This window comes from Gossypium raimondii, chromosome 12, assembly GCF_025698545.1.
Source record: "Gossypium raimondii isolate GPD5lz chromosome 12, ASM2569854v1, whole genome shotgun sequence".
NCBI classification, from domain to species: Eukaryota; Viridiplantae; Streptophyta; class Magnoliopsida; order Malvales; family Malvaceae; genus Gossypium; species Gossypium raimondii.
This window is the reverse complement of record NC_068576.1, coordinates 45,601,050-45,616,467: the sequence shown is the minus strand read 5'-3', so window position 1 is coordinate 45,616,467 and position 15,418 is coordinate 45,601,050. Positions and strand designations below refer to the sequence as shown.

The window sequence follows — 15,418 nt, the reverse complement described above, 5'->3', positions numbered from 1 at the left end:
TTTTATTAAACCAACTTTAATATCTAAAAAACTACGACAAACTTATTTATAATATATTTGGTGCAGTTGAAAATCCAGAGAATTTAACCGATCTAGCAACTTCCTAATCAATTTTCTGTTTAAGCTGATTCTCAACTTTAAAACGAACTTTACAAAATATAACAACATATAAGACATATTTAACACATTTATAAAATACACTATACTACCCACCCACCCTATTAGCTCTTAAATTAATGATTTATTTTTTATTATCGATAAATCACACTAATTATTTTATATTAATAATTATCACTCTATTATTTTTACGGTGGTTATATTTTGTTAACATTAATAAATTAGAAGTACATAGAAAAGTGCGGAGTATTAAAATTATGATTCTAGAAAGAGTAAATATTGAATTATATTCAAACAACAATGACATTGAAAAAGATAGAAAATTATTTTAATCGATGATAATGTAATACTATTATATTTATATTTTAAGATTTTGTAAGTTTTTTTAAAAATTCCATGACACTAAAATTTAAGCTAATATATTTAATGATACCTTAGCAAAATTCAGAGATTTTTTGAAGGCCTATATTATTACAAATGGATAGGTGGAAAAACCGAGTTACTAAATAGTTGTTAATAAAAATACTTTGATTTTGTTTAATAGAAATTGTATAAGTAAATATATATAATTTTATTATTAAATACTACAAACTTAATATATTTTATTTCTTATTAAATAACAAAAATGTATATTTACGTGTAACACAAATGATGAAAGAACTAATATCTATTACGAAGTACAATTGCATTATAAAGTAAGGGCGTGTTTGGTTTTAGAGAACATTTTATGTTTTTAGTTTTTATTTTCTGAAAATTGGAAAATATGTTTAGCTAATTATTTTCAATAATAAAAATAGTGAAAGCACGTATTTTTCAAAATAGAAATAAAAAAACAGTTTATTTAAAATACGTAATTTTCAAAATAGAAATAAAAAAACAATTTATTTAAAATGTATTACAATTGTAAAATAAAATTTAGTTAAATTAAAAAATTTTAAAAAAATAAAAAAATAAAAAAATAAAAAATTGAATAATTTTAAAGTATAAAATGAAGGTTAAAAAATCAATTTCAAATTTTTAATCAAATCTATTTTGTTCGCGACAGTGATGTTATCTGTTTTACACCCAAGCCTTCTGAGCTCTTAGGGCTTAGCTTCAAGGGCATGACCCGTTAACTAAGCGTTGGGCTAATTAGCAGAGCGTAATGAGTTAATCCAAAAATGAAAATGGGTGGGTTATGGGAATGGAATTGCAAACTACAGAGAAAAATCATAGGTTTTTAGGAGGGTTTAAAGGCGGCTATCCGTCTCTGCGAACAAAACACCCTCCTCCCCCTGTCACGTCCAATCTCCATATCCTTCTCTTCGAAGATCCTCTCACCCTTTCTTTCAATTTCGAATATTTCATTGCATTATTTCCCCCCCTCTTTTCTTCCTTTCTCAACCCCTCTAAAATTTTCCCACTTCTTTCATTTATTTCGTAGACAAAACGAGAAAGGAAAAATCCTAGAGAAAGCTTTGAATTGTAGGCATTCCTTGTACACGAAAGCGACATAGCTCAAACATGTGGAGAAGCTTACTTAAACAAGCTTCCCATACACACAAGTCTAAATTTGTTCCTGAATCATGTACTTCCTCGCTTTCGTCATCTTCTTCTACAGGGTTTTGTCAGACTTCTGCTTTTATCAATAAATTCAGACCTTCCAAGGCCATAAACCATGGTTTTTCTGGGTGCCCGATTCTGGGTTTTCGAGAAAACTATGTCTTTCCCTCGCAAAAGGATTGTTTGGGCAGATTCGGTTTCTCCCACTCAGGTAACCCTTTAACTTTTTCTGGGAAATTTTGGAACTTCAAAGGGTATGCAAGTGCTGCTGAGGCTATTGTTTCTAATGAAGACGACCTTTCGGGTTCTGAAGAAATCAATGAATTAGTAGAAGCAATGATCAAAGAAGAGAGGAAAGAGTCTTTTTCAAAGCAACCAAAGATAATGGTAGGAGGAATGGGGGTGGCGAAGTACAATACGTTGAAGAGGCGGCAAATAAAGATTGAGACTGAGGCATGGGAAGAGGCAGCTAAAGAATATCAAGAATTAATAGCGGATATGTGCCAGCAGAAGCTTGCTCCCAATTTGCCTTATGTTAAGTCATTGTTTCTTGGTTGGTTTGAGCCATTGAGAGATTCTATTGCTGCTGAGCAAGAGGTGTGCAAGGGGAATTTTAAGATAAGTCATGCTGCTTATTTTAATGAGTTGTCAGCGGATATGATGGCGGTTGTTACAATGCACAAATTAATGGGGTTGTTGATGACTAATACTGCTGGAACTGGGGGCATTAGGGTCGTTCAAGCTGCTTGCCAGATTGGTGAAGCCATTGAAAATGAGGTGAGGAGGTTATAATTCTTCAAGCCAGTGAATTTGTTCTCTTGACATAATATGTGATGTTTATGGTGGATGAAATTTAAGAGAACTATGAGCTTTTGTTAAAAATTTCCAGTTGATAACATGATCTATATATATTTATATTATTGCTGGAGTTTATGATATTCTGTTGTTGAAAATATCCATGTCCTAGTAAAAGTAGAACTTACTTAAAGGTTCAGTCTTGTGATTGGTGGGACTGTTTCTAAATTTAAAATGGTAATTGGTCACATAGGAATGGTTTGTCTTTCATAGGACAGTGCACTCTGGAAATGAAGTTGGAGTTGAGATTATCAGCACAATTTTGTTTTCTGTTTCACAGGATAGAATTTATGAATTTCTGGATGATATAGATTCAGGCAATTTTAAGTATATGGGGGTTAGGAGATTGGTTATTGTTAAAGCAAGTTGGGCTTGAAAATATGAAGTTTGAGATTAACATTGTCCCCCCTCTCCCCCCGCCCCCCTTCTATTTTTTCTGAATGATGCGAGATAGATGTACTTATTTTAGATTTATAACATAGATTTGTGCCTTATGCTAAAGGAGTATTTGCTATTTCTTGATGAGAACTTGTTTATGGGTGTTTCATATGTGGATCAGGCCAGGATACAGAAGTTCTTGGAGAAGACAAAGAAAAAGAACACAACAGATAAAAAATCTGTCACTGAATCTGAACCTGAGACCACTGAACAAGGGAAACTGGCCAAAAACGAGGAAAAGCTGAGGAAAAAGGTGACTCAGTTGATGAAAAAGCAAAAGGTGCATCAGGTACGGGAAATAGTGAAGGGACGTGATACTTCAAAGCCTTGGGGTCAGGAGGCACATGTTAAGGTATGCGATTGTTGCAGTTGAAAATAAAATCTGTTCTGGCCATTGTGTGTTCATGATGTTATATCATGGGGTTGCCATTATAGGTTGGCTGCCGTCTGATTCAGTTATTGATGGAAAACGCCTACATACAACCACCAGTTGATCAGATAGGAGATGGCCCACCGGATATTCGCCCTGCATTTGTACATGCTCTAAAAAATGTCATCAAAGATGGAAAGTAAATAGTCATCTCTCTCTCACTTTTGACTTATTCTTCATTCACATATAACTCACAATAGAATTCTTATTTTTTGCGTTTATCCTTTACCAGCAAAGGGAGTAGAAGATATGGTGTTATTGAATGTGATCCACTAGTTCGCAAAGGACTTGAGAAAACTGTAAGTAGTCTTTAATAGATGGCACTTAACAAGCATTCCATTCATAAACAATAACCCCCTTGAATAAATTTCTCTACGTGAAAGCATAAGGTTAAACTAATATCGCTTGTGCAAGCAGGCTAAGCACATGGTCATTCCTTATATGCCGATGTTAGTGCCTCCACAAAACTGGACAGGGTATGTTCTCAAGGTCCTATCTTTGTACAGTTTATTCCCTCTACTCATTCAGATATACTGACAGCTTGGTACAAAATTTTCCCGCTTATGCAAATATCTTCTTATGTCAACTTGAAAAAGCTATATATATATATGATTATAGTCCCACTTGTTCTGTTCCTATCCAATCACTGAAGAACTTTGTGATACTTTGGCAGGTATGACCAAGGTGCTTATTTGTTTTTACCATCATATGTCATGCGGACACATGGAGCAAAACAGCAACGTGAAACTGTTAAAAGAACTCCAAGGAAGCAATTAGAGCCTGTTTTTGAGGTTTGAAATCCTTGAGATTTATATTTATATCTCTATGTTCTGCACTTCTAAGTGTTGGCTTATTTCATTTAATTTAATATGTAATTACATATTTTATTCATTTTTTACGAATATTTATTAAATATTATATTGTTATTTTTATATAAGATTGCTGTTTTAATTATATAATTGAATAAATGTATAAGTTTGCGCTTAAAAATGAGAACAGTTCTGATAAATTGTTGTCACTCACCAACTTTATGTCACTGTTCAGTATAGCCTCTTGTTACAATGATTCTATTATTTCTCATGCATCAGGCCCTGGATACACTGGGGAACACCAAATGGAGGATAAATAGAAGGATTCTTGGTGTAGTAGACAGATTATGGGCTAATGGAGGCCGTCTTGCAGACTTGGTTGACCGTGAAGATGTGGGTACATGCCAAATAAGTAGAATTTGATTTTCTTGTGCTGGTTTATATTATCTTTTATTCATTATTTTTTGTTTCTGAGGAGAGATAATTTGTTTTCTTGTGAAGTCCACTGTTTTATTGCTTATTGAATATTAATTTGCTCTTTCTTATTTTTCAAGTTAATGATCTTCCCTCACCTATTAATTTTTAAATTTTAAATAGGTTCCTCTGCCTGAGGAGCCAGACACTGAAGATGAAACAGAAATTCGGAAATGGAAGTGGAAGGTAAAAGCTGTTAAAAAGGAGAATAATGAAAGGCATTCACAGCGGTGTGATGTTGAACTTAAACTTGCTGTAAGAAGCTGCCTTAATCAGTTTCATTGACTTTCTGTCATATCATGTTTTTAATATTGCACGTTAACTTTATTTTCTATTGGAGATAGGTGGCTCGAAAGATGAAAGATGAGGTTGGCTTCTACTACCCACACAACCTTGATTTTCGAGGCCGAGCATACCCTATGCATCCGTACCTAAATCATCTTGGCTCTGATCTATGTCGAGGTGTCTTGGAGTTTGCAGAGGGACGTCCCCTTGGTAAATCAGGCTTACGCTGGCTGAAGATACATTTGGCGAATTTATATGCTGGAGGAGTGGACAAGTTGTCCTATGAGGGTCGAGTAGAATTTACAGAGAGTCATTTGGATGATATCTTTGATTCAGCGGACAGACCTCTTGAAGGAAAGCGCTGGTGGTTAAGTGCAGAGGACCCTTTCCAATGCTTGGCAGCATGTATTAATCTCTCTGAAGCTTTGAGAAGTTCCATACCAGAGGCTACCATTTCGCACATGCCTGTCCACCAGGTATTTTTCCCCTAGCAAAAATGAAAAGTAGATGCTGAATTTCTTATTTCTCTGTTAATTCTTTGGGTTTTTAGTCAAGTGCTTCTAGAAACCAACACACATGAATTTATACATAGAAACACCTTTGTGTGTACTTTCCTACTCTATAGATTTTGGAGGTTTTCTCCTTTTGAGGATGCAATACCCTTTATCTAGGATTTATTGAGATCATTATCACTGTATTAAAAGATGAGACTGTTTGCTTCATGTGATTGATAGATAGTGCTAACTGCTAGAAGTGCTGTATTTTATGTGATGTTATTGCCACTATAGCTGTATTCTCTGGTGTTCATGATCATTTTGATGAACCATGCTCTGAGGGTTTCATTGTATTTCAATTGCCTGAATCATAATATTGGGTTTTTATGTCTTAATCTTCTGCAAGGATGGTTCGTGCAATGGTTTACAACACTATGCTGCATTGGGAAGAGATAAGGTAATGCGCTTTTCTCTTAGTCATATTTCATAGAGATATTTTATCCAGCTTAGCCAAATTTGGATGTTTCAAACTGTTTTCCTTATACTAAAAGCAGAAAGCATAACTATTGATACTTTCAATAATCCAATTATGCTTTTAACTTTATTGTTAATTAGAATTTAAAGAAAGATTCAATCAAGGTTTTGGGTCTGGCTATAGAGGGGAAGAGATTTGAGGGATCTACAAAATGTTCAAGTTCAACTACATTCCATACATGGATTATTGATTCTTAAATGTGGTTTTTCTTAATATCTGGGTATCTCTTCATTCTCACTTGTTTAGTAGAATGGCTTCTTCACTCGTAGCAAGTGAAAAGTCATTAAAGTTTGATTAAATACGGTAGCCTGTGTTTCTCCATGTTAACTGAATGTCCAGCTTGTATATATAGTGAATGAGTGATTCAATTAGCTTAAATCTGGATGAATACCTTTTTTTTTTGTTCTTTGGTATGTTAATTGAACTGCTTTGGCTTTCAGTTGGGAGCAGCTGCAGTGAATCTTGTTGCAGGCGACAAACCAGCTGATGTGTATTCAGGAATTGCTGCCCGGTAAGTCTAACTTCCTCTCTCTAGTTCTCTCCTGTCTCCACCACCCATGCTGGGCAGGAGACTCAACAATTTTGGTTTATATGTAAATGCTAACTAAAGAGGCTTCATTACCCTGGTTTGATCATTCTAACCTCTTTGATTTCCGAAGGCTAAGATCAAGGTCCTTTACTCTCAAACCCTCAAAATTTTCCAACCGTTGCCCTCCTAATTTCCAAGCGGGTAGACTATATCTGAACTATGCCCTATAGCAATATCTGTCTAAGTAGTATGGATTCAAAATATAAACTACAATCCCTATTCTGATAAGGTTACTTTACGCTTTTGCTTTAAACCGTGGCAAATTATTAACCTTTGAATGCAAAGGCAAACTCCATTTCTGACAACTAAGGCACATTAATGAATCCATGTATTTTTGTTAACAATCTGGTCCAACTAAGTGTATGGATCACTCATTTTACTTGATCAGATGAATGGTTTTGCCAGGTTTCTGCAGTGCTTTAGAATTTATACAAAAATCATCTTGGTATATTTTTACCAAAAGCTATATTCTCTCATTGACCTATAACTCAATTTGCAATTCTGGTGTAGGGTTCTTGATATTATGAAGAGAGATGCACAGGAAGATCCTGCAACAAATCCTAATGCGCTACATGCACGGCTTTTAATCAATCAGGTTTGTTTCATTTCCTTCTGTTACGGTCCTGAGTTACTGATCAAGTCACTGGATGGTTTGTAGACAAACTGTTTGACTCAGTGGGGCTTTTCCCCTTGTTTCTGTTTCTTCCACGCGAATATCCTATGATGAATATGTGGAACTTGTCAAAGGGAATTCCATACCTTAGACTTGTTAAGAGAGAGTCTTAAACCTCTAAATATTGGAATAATTCCTTAATTTTATTGCTATCACTCAGCATCTTAAATAGAGGTTACATAGGTTTACTCTTTTGAATAGAAGACTTATAAGCCAAGAAAATTAAAACAATGACTCTAAATAAAGAAAGACTCCTAATATCTCTCTAAAATACTTTTAATTATAAAATATCTCCTGAAGATATCAAATACTCATAAATAAAATCTCCTTATACTTCTAATAAAATAATAACCTGATCTAATAATTAATTGAGGACTAACACCTTCTGTTGGCTGAAAAGAGGAAAATGATGATCTGGGAAAAATGTTATACTAAATAGGGATGTGGGATTCTTCTATTATCTAATTTGTGCATTTGGTCAACTGAAATTGCAATGCGTGTACTCAGGCGGTTAGTTCCTGGTGTAAGGAGTTTCATTGCTCACACTTGTGTTTATCTTATCACTGATCCTTCACTATTTCAAATTTTAGGTTGATCGGAAGCTGGTGAAGCAGACTGTGATGACTTCTGTATATGGTGTTACTTATGTTGGTGCACGTGACCAGATCAAGAGACGGTTGAAGGAGCGAGGTGCTATTGCAGATGATACACAGCTTTTCGTTGCATCTTGCTATGCAGCAAGAGTGAGGAATTTTCTTGTGTGTGCATGTATGCATATCATTGTCTGGTTTTGTGTATTAACTTGATTGTTTTCTTCTATGTTCAGACCACCTTGACTGCCCTAGGAGAGATGTTTCAAGCTGCAAGAAGTATCATGGGTTGGCTTGGTGAATGTGCAAAGGTCAGTCATTTATTGTTTTATTGTTTCTTTTGGTATTTATGTGGTTGTGAATATTGCTAATGTTTTCTGACTCTGAAGTTGGCAAATGGCTCTTCTACAAACAGATTTATGAATTTATCATACATGCAAGAAGGCTAGAAAAGTAGAGAATAAAAGAATAGAAAGAAATGTTCATTGGTTTGGCACATTTATTTCTAGACTTAAAACCTAAGTGCTTAATGTTCGTTGAAACTGGTAATAAGTACTTTAAGGGAATTTATGAAAATCTTTATATTGGCTATACAATTGGTGACAGCTTCTGGTGAAAATTAGTTAAGTAATTAAGAATGAGAATCGAACTACTAACACAATATCTAATTCAGTTGGTGATTCCTACTAACTTGTTTTTATGGCGTTGTTTTGACATGCATTCCATCTTGATTTGTTTGATATATGTGCTCTTTATTTTGTATTTTCCTATAATCTTTCTTGCATACTTCCACATGCTGACAGATGAATATAAACAGGTTATAGCTTCTGAGAATCAGCCAGTGCGTTGGGTCACTCCGCTTGGTCTTCCGGTTGTACAACCTTACCGGCAATTAGGGCGGCATCTTGTAATTGTCTAAGACATTTATGGAACTTTGAAATAGGAAATATTTTACTATGCAAAAATGAAAACATTAACAAAAATTCTAATATCTTTAATTTGATGCAGATAAAAACTTCTCTTCAGGTGTTGACTCTACAACGAGAAACTGACAAGGTACTTTTCTTCCATTATCTGTGCCCTTTTATGGTTGCTGAACAAAGGAAATGATTGTCAAATTTTCTAGGATTTTATATCCATGGCAATAAACCATTTTCTTGATCTCCATTGACAGTGCAATTTTAGATTTGCTTATGTTCATAACCAATTTGCTATGTTGCCATGTGTAACTTTTAATTCTGTTAAAACTGTGATCGTAGGTCATGGTTAAGCGGCAGAGAACCGCATTCCCCCCAAATTTTGTTCACTCCCTTGATGGCTCCCATATGATGATGACTGCTGTTGCCTGTAAAAAGGCAGGCTTGAATTTTGCAGGTATGTAGTGAGTTTTTTCCTGTAGTGACTTTTAGTGCATCCATGCGTTCATATATTTGCCCATCTGATGAAGTCTAAATTCAATGCTTCTGCCGTCACAGGGGTCCATGATTCATACTGGACACATGCATGCGATGTTGATGAAATGAATAGGATACTAAGAGAAAAGTTTGTTGAACTCTACGAGGCACCAATATTAGAAAATGTAATGTATCTCTGATTCTGCACTCTTTTAGAATTTATATTGATGCTTGGATTATTTTAGAGGCTTTCCTTGTGAAATGTGTAGTATATCGGCCAAATTCAAGTTTAAAAAAAAAAGAAAGAAAAGAGTTAAGAGACACTGTCAAATTTCTAAAATCTTCCATGCCTTCCTCGAAGTTCCATTATGATGATTTCGTTTCATGTTAAACACATTAATGGAAAAGGTAATATAGAAATGGCATATTGGGATAACCTTGTATTAGTATGGAGGTGAATATCTGCAAACTGGTTATATATTTGTGTATATAACATGAACAGTCTTGTATATCCAAGTTTCATCCTAATTCTCATGTATATTCGATAGATGGTGGAAAATAAATTTCTCAACTGATATAACATTTGTTATGTTTGCTGGGTAATGTTTTCTGCTGATTACACGATGATGGTCGAATTTTTGGTTACAGCTATTGGAAAGCTTTCAGAAGGCCTTCCCTTCATTGAACTTTCCACCGTTACCTGAGCGAGGGGACTTTGATCTTCGGGAGGTTCTGGAATCTCCCTATTTCTTCAACTAGCTGGATGAGCGACTTATGATGGCAATCATATATATTCTTTCACCAAAGGGATGAGATTGTGAAGTGGCAAAGCTCCTTTTTTCCACCTCATTAAAGAGTAAGGTCTGAAGTGAATGCATCAACAATGGGCTTGCTAACAACAGCCATTACCCTGTGGGCATTTTTGTACATATGTTATACAAAATAACCAATTAGGAGATTCCCTTCAAATTTATTGCCCCATGGCTGAAGTTGGGGCGTTGGTCCGCTATATTTAAAGGATTCAAAGAAATAAACGGCGCCAATGGTCTTGAAACTAGGCTGTTCAATTTAAGCTATACAGAAGTGATTGAGGAAGTGATCTAGAGCAAGAATGGGAACTTCAATCAAGCACGCGGATCAGCAGAGTTTTTTTTCCAATTATTGGAGCAACAAACCATAGCAGCCCTGGACGCTGGTCTTTCCATTGATGACCAGGCTCATTCAAGTGTAATTATGGGCATCATTGGTGTGTGTGTGTTCTTTGTTCCTCTATTGTATATTTCACCTGTGACACAGTTTTCTGGAATGGTGGTTGTTCCTTTGAAAAAAAAAAAAGTTTATTTCTTATAGTAAAAGAGGTTTAAGTTAAAATTTCTTCATTTGTTAAGATCATCTACTTCACTTGCTGATTTTTGTTGTTAGAGTCCAACATTTTCATGATGAGAAATGGTTGGCTGATGCTTATCATCTTTTCTTTGTGGTCAAAGCTTATAATCATGTTTGTTTATTCCAAATTTTTGTCCAAAAAATAAATATTGAAGGGAGGTTATTTATTTATTTTTGTGTCACTTCATTCGTGTATATCAAATTCAGAAATTTGTGTTAGTAAAATAATGCTTCATATGATCTGAAAAATATATTTTTAATTTTGGTTTTGAAAATTAAATAACTCATTTGTTAAATGAAAATGGAAATATATGAAAATAAGTTCCTTAAAATTTTAAATAATTTATTTTAGATCTTTTTAACTAAACACTTTCAATATTCAAAAGAATAAAATCAACCATGAAATTTTAATTTAAATAAATTTCAGAGTTCATATGTTTGGTAAGGTAGGAAGTGATTTTCTGAGTTTCATTAGTGGGAGAGCAATTTTCGTGTGTAGTATAATAAAATAACTTTCTCAAAAATGTGTCATTCCCTTGGAAATTATTTTCATTTAAATAATGGTGTAAAGCAACTTTCTCATATGGTTGGAAAGTAAAACTTGAGGAAGAAAATTATCTATTTTTTATTTATTTTCATTATTTTTATACAATATACTTTTCTAGCTACAAAATCATAAAACTTATTTAATTTTAAATTTATTTTAAGTATGGTTGAATTAAATTTTAATTTATATTTAAATTTAATCATGTATTATTTTTAGAGTAATGTATTAATTTTTATTTAAAATAAATAATATTTAAGAACAAACAAATATAACTTTTGTCAATAATAAATATGATTAAAAAAAATTATTTAATGGGTCTAACTTCAAAAATTACTATAACATTTTCTACTAAAGTGTTTAATGAATTAATTTTATGGATATAACTTTTTCAAAATTTTAATCAAATATTACATCAAAAACTTAAAAATTTGAATTATAGTTGATTGGAAAGTAATCTTGTTTCATTGGTGTTTGGCTCAACTTCACCCACATGCAAGGCAGGCACTTTAATGAAATTGTCGAAGAAAGCAAAGAAGGTGTAACAATCCAACTACTACTTAATTACTATCATTTTCATCATTAAACTTCACACCCATCTTTCGTTCATCCCAAGTTAACATGGTCATCAAATCCTATTGGTCGAATGAACTCCTGTATGGGAGAAAAGCAATTGGTTTCAGCCCTCATGTTCAACACTTGTATTTTCTTTCTAAAGAAACCCTAATATAATTAATATGTATACGAAGACGAATATGCATCAAGTAAATATAGATACATACATAATTACGTATGGAAGATAAAGTAGAGATAGTGCTTTTGATGTCAAGCAATTAAATTTGACTCACTTTCAGGAGAAAAGACTGATTGAATGAGTCTAACATCATTTCCAACTCAAATCTTCTGCTTCTGCAAGTTTCTTCAATTCCACCAAGCATGTCCGTATGAGCTTTTTTGTTGGAACAATGTGAAACTTTGACAGAAACTTAAGCAATAAGCTTCAATTTCTTGCTGATCAAACAAGAGAATCGGCTATAGTTTTGTGAACTTAAAAGTGCTCAAGTAAAACCAGAAAATGAAGAAGAATTTAAAAGATTTTCATTACATTGAATAAATGCATAAAGCCATTACATATACCAGACATTTAGCTGGCCAAAATGATGAAAAATGTTACCTAAACATTTACCTAACTCCACTAAGTAGCATAGAAACTTGATAAACATAACTTGTACACTTGGTAAAGCTGATTTATCAATCTATCAACACCTAATTACATCAAACATGCTAACAACTTAGTTCATATCTAACTAAGTAACAAAACATCCAATTGAAGTAACAAAACATCTGCATGATCTTTAGCAGCAACTTGCATGGCTCGGGGCAACTTGGTCTACTTCATGGTCTGCTTCATGGTTTGCATGTAAGCCAGCTTCAACACTCCTCCTTGGCTTGTATGCTGCAAACTCCCAATTTTGCTCTTAAATCCTTGAATCTTGACACACAAAGAGGCTTTGTCAAGATATCAGCTAGCTGATCTTCAGAACTACAATGAATCAATTTAACTTCTTGAGATTGTTCCACTTCCTTAACAAAATGAAACTTGATCTTAAAATGTTTTCTCTTCCCATGAAACACTGGATTCTTTGTAATTGCAACAGTAGATTGGTTGTCACATTTAATCTCTGTTGCTTCCTTTTGGTGTAAGTTCAAGTCAGCCATGATCTTCCTTAACCAAATTGCTTCGTTAACTGCTCCTATAACATCCCGCTTTTCAGTGGTGTCGGAAATAGTAGTTTCGGGGTCACCAAATCCGACGAGTAAGTTCGTAAATATTATTATTTAATATTTATGAGTCAAATGTGATTTTTAAAAAGGTTTTTGATTTGATAATTTTTGTTATATAAGTAATTTATTAAGTTCAAGTAGTTTTAGAAAATAAGGAATCGTGGCCTTGTTTTTATAAACCGAGCCGTAAATATTTTTATAAATATTTACAGAGTGTCATTAAGGTGGTATTAAAGTTTCGTTAAGAAATTTTAATGTTTCGATAGTTAATTAATTAAGAGAAAAGGACCAAATTAAAAAAGTGCATTCCGAGACTCCATTCTCAGAATCGACTAGTAAATATTTAATAAATATTTACGAAGCTAGTTGTGTAGTTAATTAAGTTTTGGTTAAGTGAATTTGCATGAATTAAGAGTAATTAGGTATAAAGACTAAATTGCATATAAGATAAAAGTTCAATTATAGATTAAAGAAAAATTAAAGGGACTAAAAGAGAAATTATACTATTATTCTTAAATGAGGCGGCATAAGATAGATATTTGTAACACTTAAAGTTAAAATATATATTATAATATTATAAATATTATATCTTAATCATTAAGTATATATATATTATATTATATATTATAATAAGTAAATATAATAAATAAAAGAAACAAAAAGAAATAGAAAGAAACAGAATAAAACGAAGTAGGACAAAAAGAAAGAAAGGAGAAAACTAGGGTTTCAAAGTTTCAAGTTCAATTGGTTAGTCAATTTAGTTCCTTTTTCTTTTAATTTTTATGTTTTGGAATCTCAAGATTAAATACTACCCGACCAATGTCAAAATTTTAGAAATTATTTAGTTTTTAAATGTTGTTAATGTTGAATAATTTTAGTATTAGGGATTAAATTGATAGATTTTTAAGTTAGAAGTGAAAAGGATTGAATTGTAGAATAAATTGTAAATTTTGAGTAATACAGACTAAATTTTGAAAAATTAAAAATTTAGAGATTTAAGTGAAATTAGAGATTTAAATCTAGTTTAAAGTGGAAATTGAATGAAAATATAGAATTGATTGTGAAGAAATAAAATTGAAATATGCAATATGCAATATGCAATTGAATTGTATTTTATTGATGAATTTTAATTGTTTTAATTCCGTAGCTAACGTTGTACCGGAATCCTCGACTAGAAAGGGGAAAGATGTAATAGCCTGAATTTTCAGTGGTGTCGGAACGGTGATTCGAGATCACTAAATCCGATAAGTGAGTAGAAAATATTATTAATTTAGTGAGTATAAGTTAAATGTGAAGTTAGGAAAATTTTTGAAATAGTGAATAGTGTACTAGGAATAAATATTAAAATAATTAGAATCGAAAATGAGGTATCGAAACCTCAAATTCATAAACTGAGCCATAAATATTTTTAGAAATATTTATAGAGTGTCATTGAGTTGGTATTAAAGTTTCGTTAGAAAATTCTAACATTTGGGTGGTCAATTAATTAAAAAGGACTAAATCGAAAATAATGTAAAATTTGTTAAAAAGTGATTAAATAGCTTAAGTGATAAATAAGGAGGGACTTAAGGCATAAATATGCCAATATGGGATCGTTGAGACGGCATAAGAGAAGAAAAAAATCTGAAAAAGTGATGTAATAAGGGCAAAATTGGAAATTTTGTAAAAATTAACAAATAAAAATCTTAATTAAAAGAGTTTCTAGGTAATTTTTCATATTTCTCAGCCAAGAACGCCATTTAAGAGTCTCTCCAAGCTTATTTTTCATATATTTGAATCATGTAAGTTTAATTCTTGGTTATTTCTTCTAATTTTTGTGATTTTGATACTTTTACAATCAGGTCCAACTAATTATTTCATTAGTTTTTGATTTCATGGCTGATTTTGAGAGTTACCATTGATGAGTGCTGAATTTCTATGATGAATTAACATGGAATTAAAGTTTTAATTTTATTATATGATGATTTTATTAACTGATTTTGATAGAAATTGATTTTAGGGACCTATTTGTGAAAACGTTTAGAATTAGGGTTTGGTGTTGCGATTTTGAATATAAAAGGCTATATAGTAGTGTAAAATAATTGGAAAATGTGTTAATTGAGAAAAATTAGATTAATTGAGGGGTTAATTGAGAAAGGACCGAATTGTATAAACTGTGAAATTTGGGGCAAAATGGAAATCAACATTTTGCACTAAAACAGTTTTGGACAGCAGCAGTAGTTTAACTTTGAAAAATCACCAAAAATTGTGGGAATTTAATTAGAGGATTAATAAAATATGAAATTAAAGCTTATTGAGTCTAGTTTCTCATAAAAGAAACTGTGTAAGCAATAGAATTGTAAATCATGAGATATAATAAATTTTGTGAGACAAGGTCAGAATAATTTCGGGTTTCCCTATTCTGACTTTGGAAAATCATAAAAAATTTAAGAAAAATAATTAGGGAATTAAATTTATATATTTAAAATCCTGAATGAG

General features: G+C 32.5%; 1 protein-coding gene and 1 long non-coding RNA gene across 2 annotated transcripts; one reads left to right on the top strand and one right to left on the bottom strand.

The window, feature by feature from the left end:
* The first annotated feature begins 1,336 nt into the window (after nt 1–1,336).
* Nucleotides 1,337–10,596, top strand: LOC105764442 (DNA-directed RNA polymerase 1B, mitochondrial). Its single transcript, XM_012583006.2, has 19 exons — nt 1,337–2,436; nt 3,074–3,304; nt 3,388–3,521; nt 3,615–3,681; nt 3,800–3,858; nt 4,056–4,173; nt 4,471–4,584; nt 4,789–4,920; nt 5,010–5,426; nt 5,851–5,901; nt 6,420–6,490; nt 7,079–7,163; nt 7,832–7,984; nt 8,068–8,142; nt 8,649–8,738; nt 8,840–8,887; nt 9,091–9,205; nt 9,307–9,410; nt 9,874–10,596. The coding sequence occupies exons 1-19, from the start codon at nt 1,621–1,623 to the stop codon at nt 9,982–9,984; spliced, it is 2,991 nt and encodes a 996-aa protein (XP_012438460.1). The 5' UTR covers nt 1,337–1,620; the 3' UTR covers nt 9,985–10,596.
* A 969-nt stretch (nt 10,597–11,565) lies between these two features.
* Nucleotides 11,566–12,300, bottom strand: LOC128035623 (uncharacterized). The gene is made up of 2 exons (XR_008192167.1): nt 12,004–12,300; nt 11,566–11,809 (listed from the first exon to the last, which is right to left on the bottom strand). It is a non-coding gene; the product is annotated as an uncharacterized LOC128035623 (long non-coding RNA).
* Between the last annotated feature and the right edge of the window lie 3,118 nt (nt 12,301–15,418).

Coding starts and splice junctions, on each gene's coding strand:
- LOC105764442 (XM_012583006.2), top strand. CDS start 1,621: ATGTGGAGAAGCTTACTTAAACAAGCTTCCCATACACACAAGTCTAAA. Junction 4,585..4,788: donor ACTTGGTTGACCGTGAAGAT/GTGGGTACATGC, acceptor AATTTTAAATAG/GTTCCTCTGCCTGAGGAGCC. Junction 8,888..9,090: donor TACAACGAGAAACTGACAAG/GTACTTTTCTTC, acceptor CTGTGATCGTAG/GTCATGGTTAAGCGGCAGAG.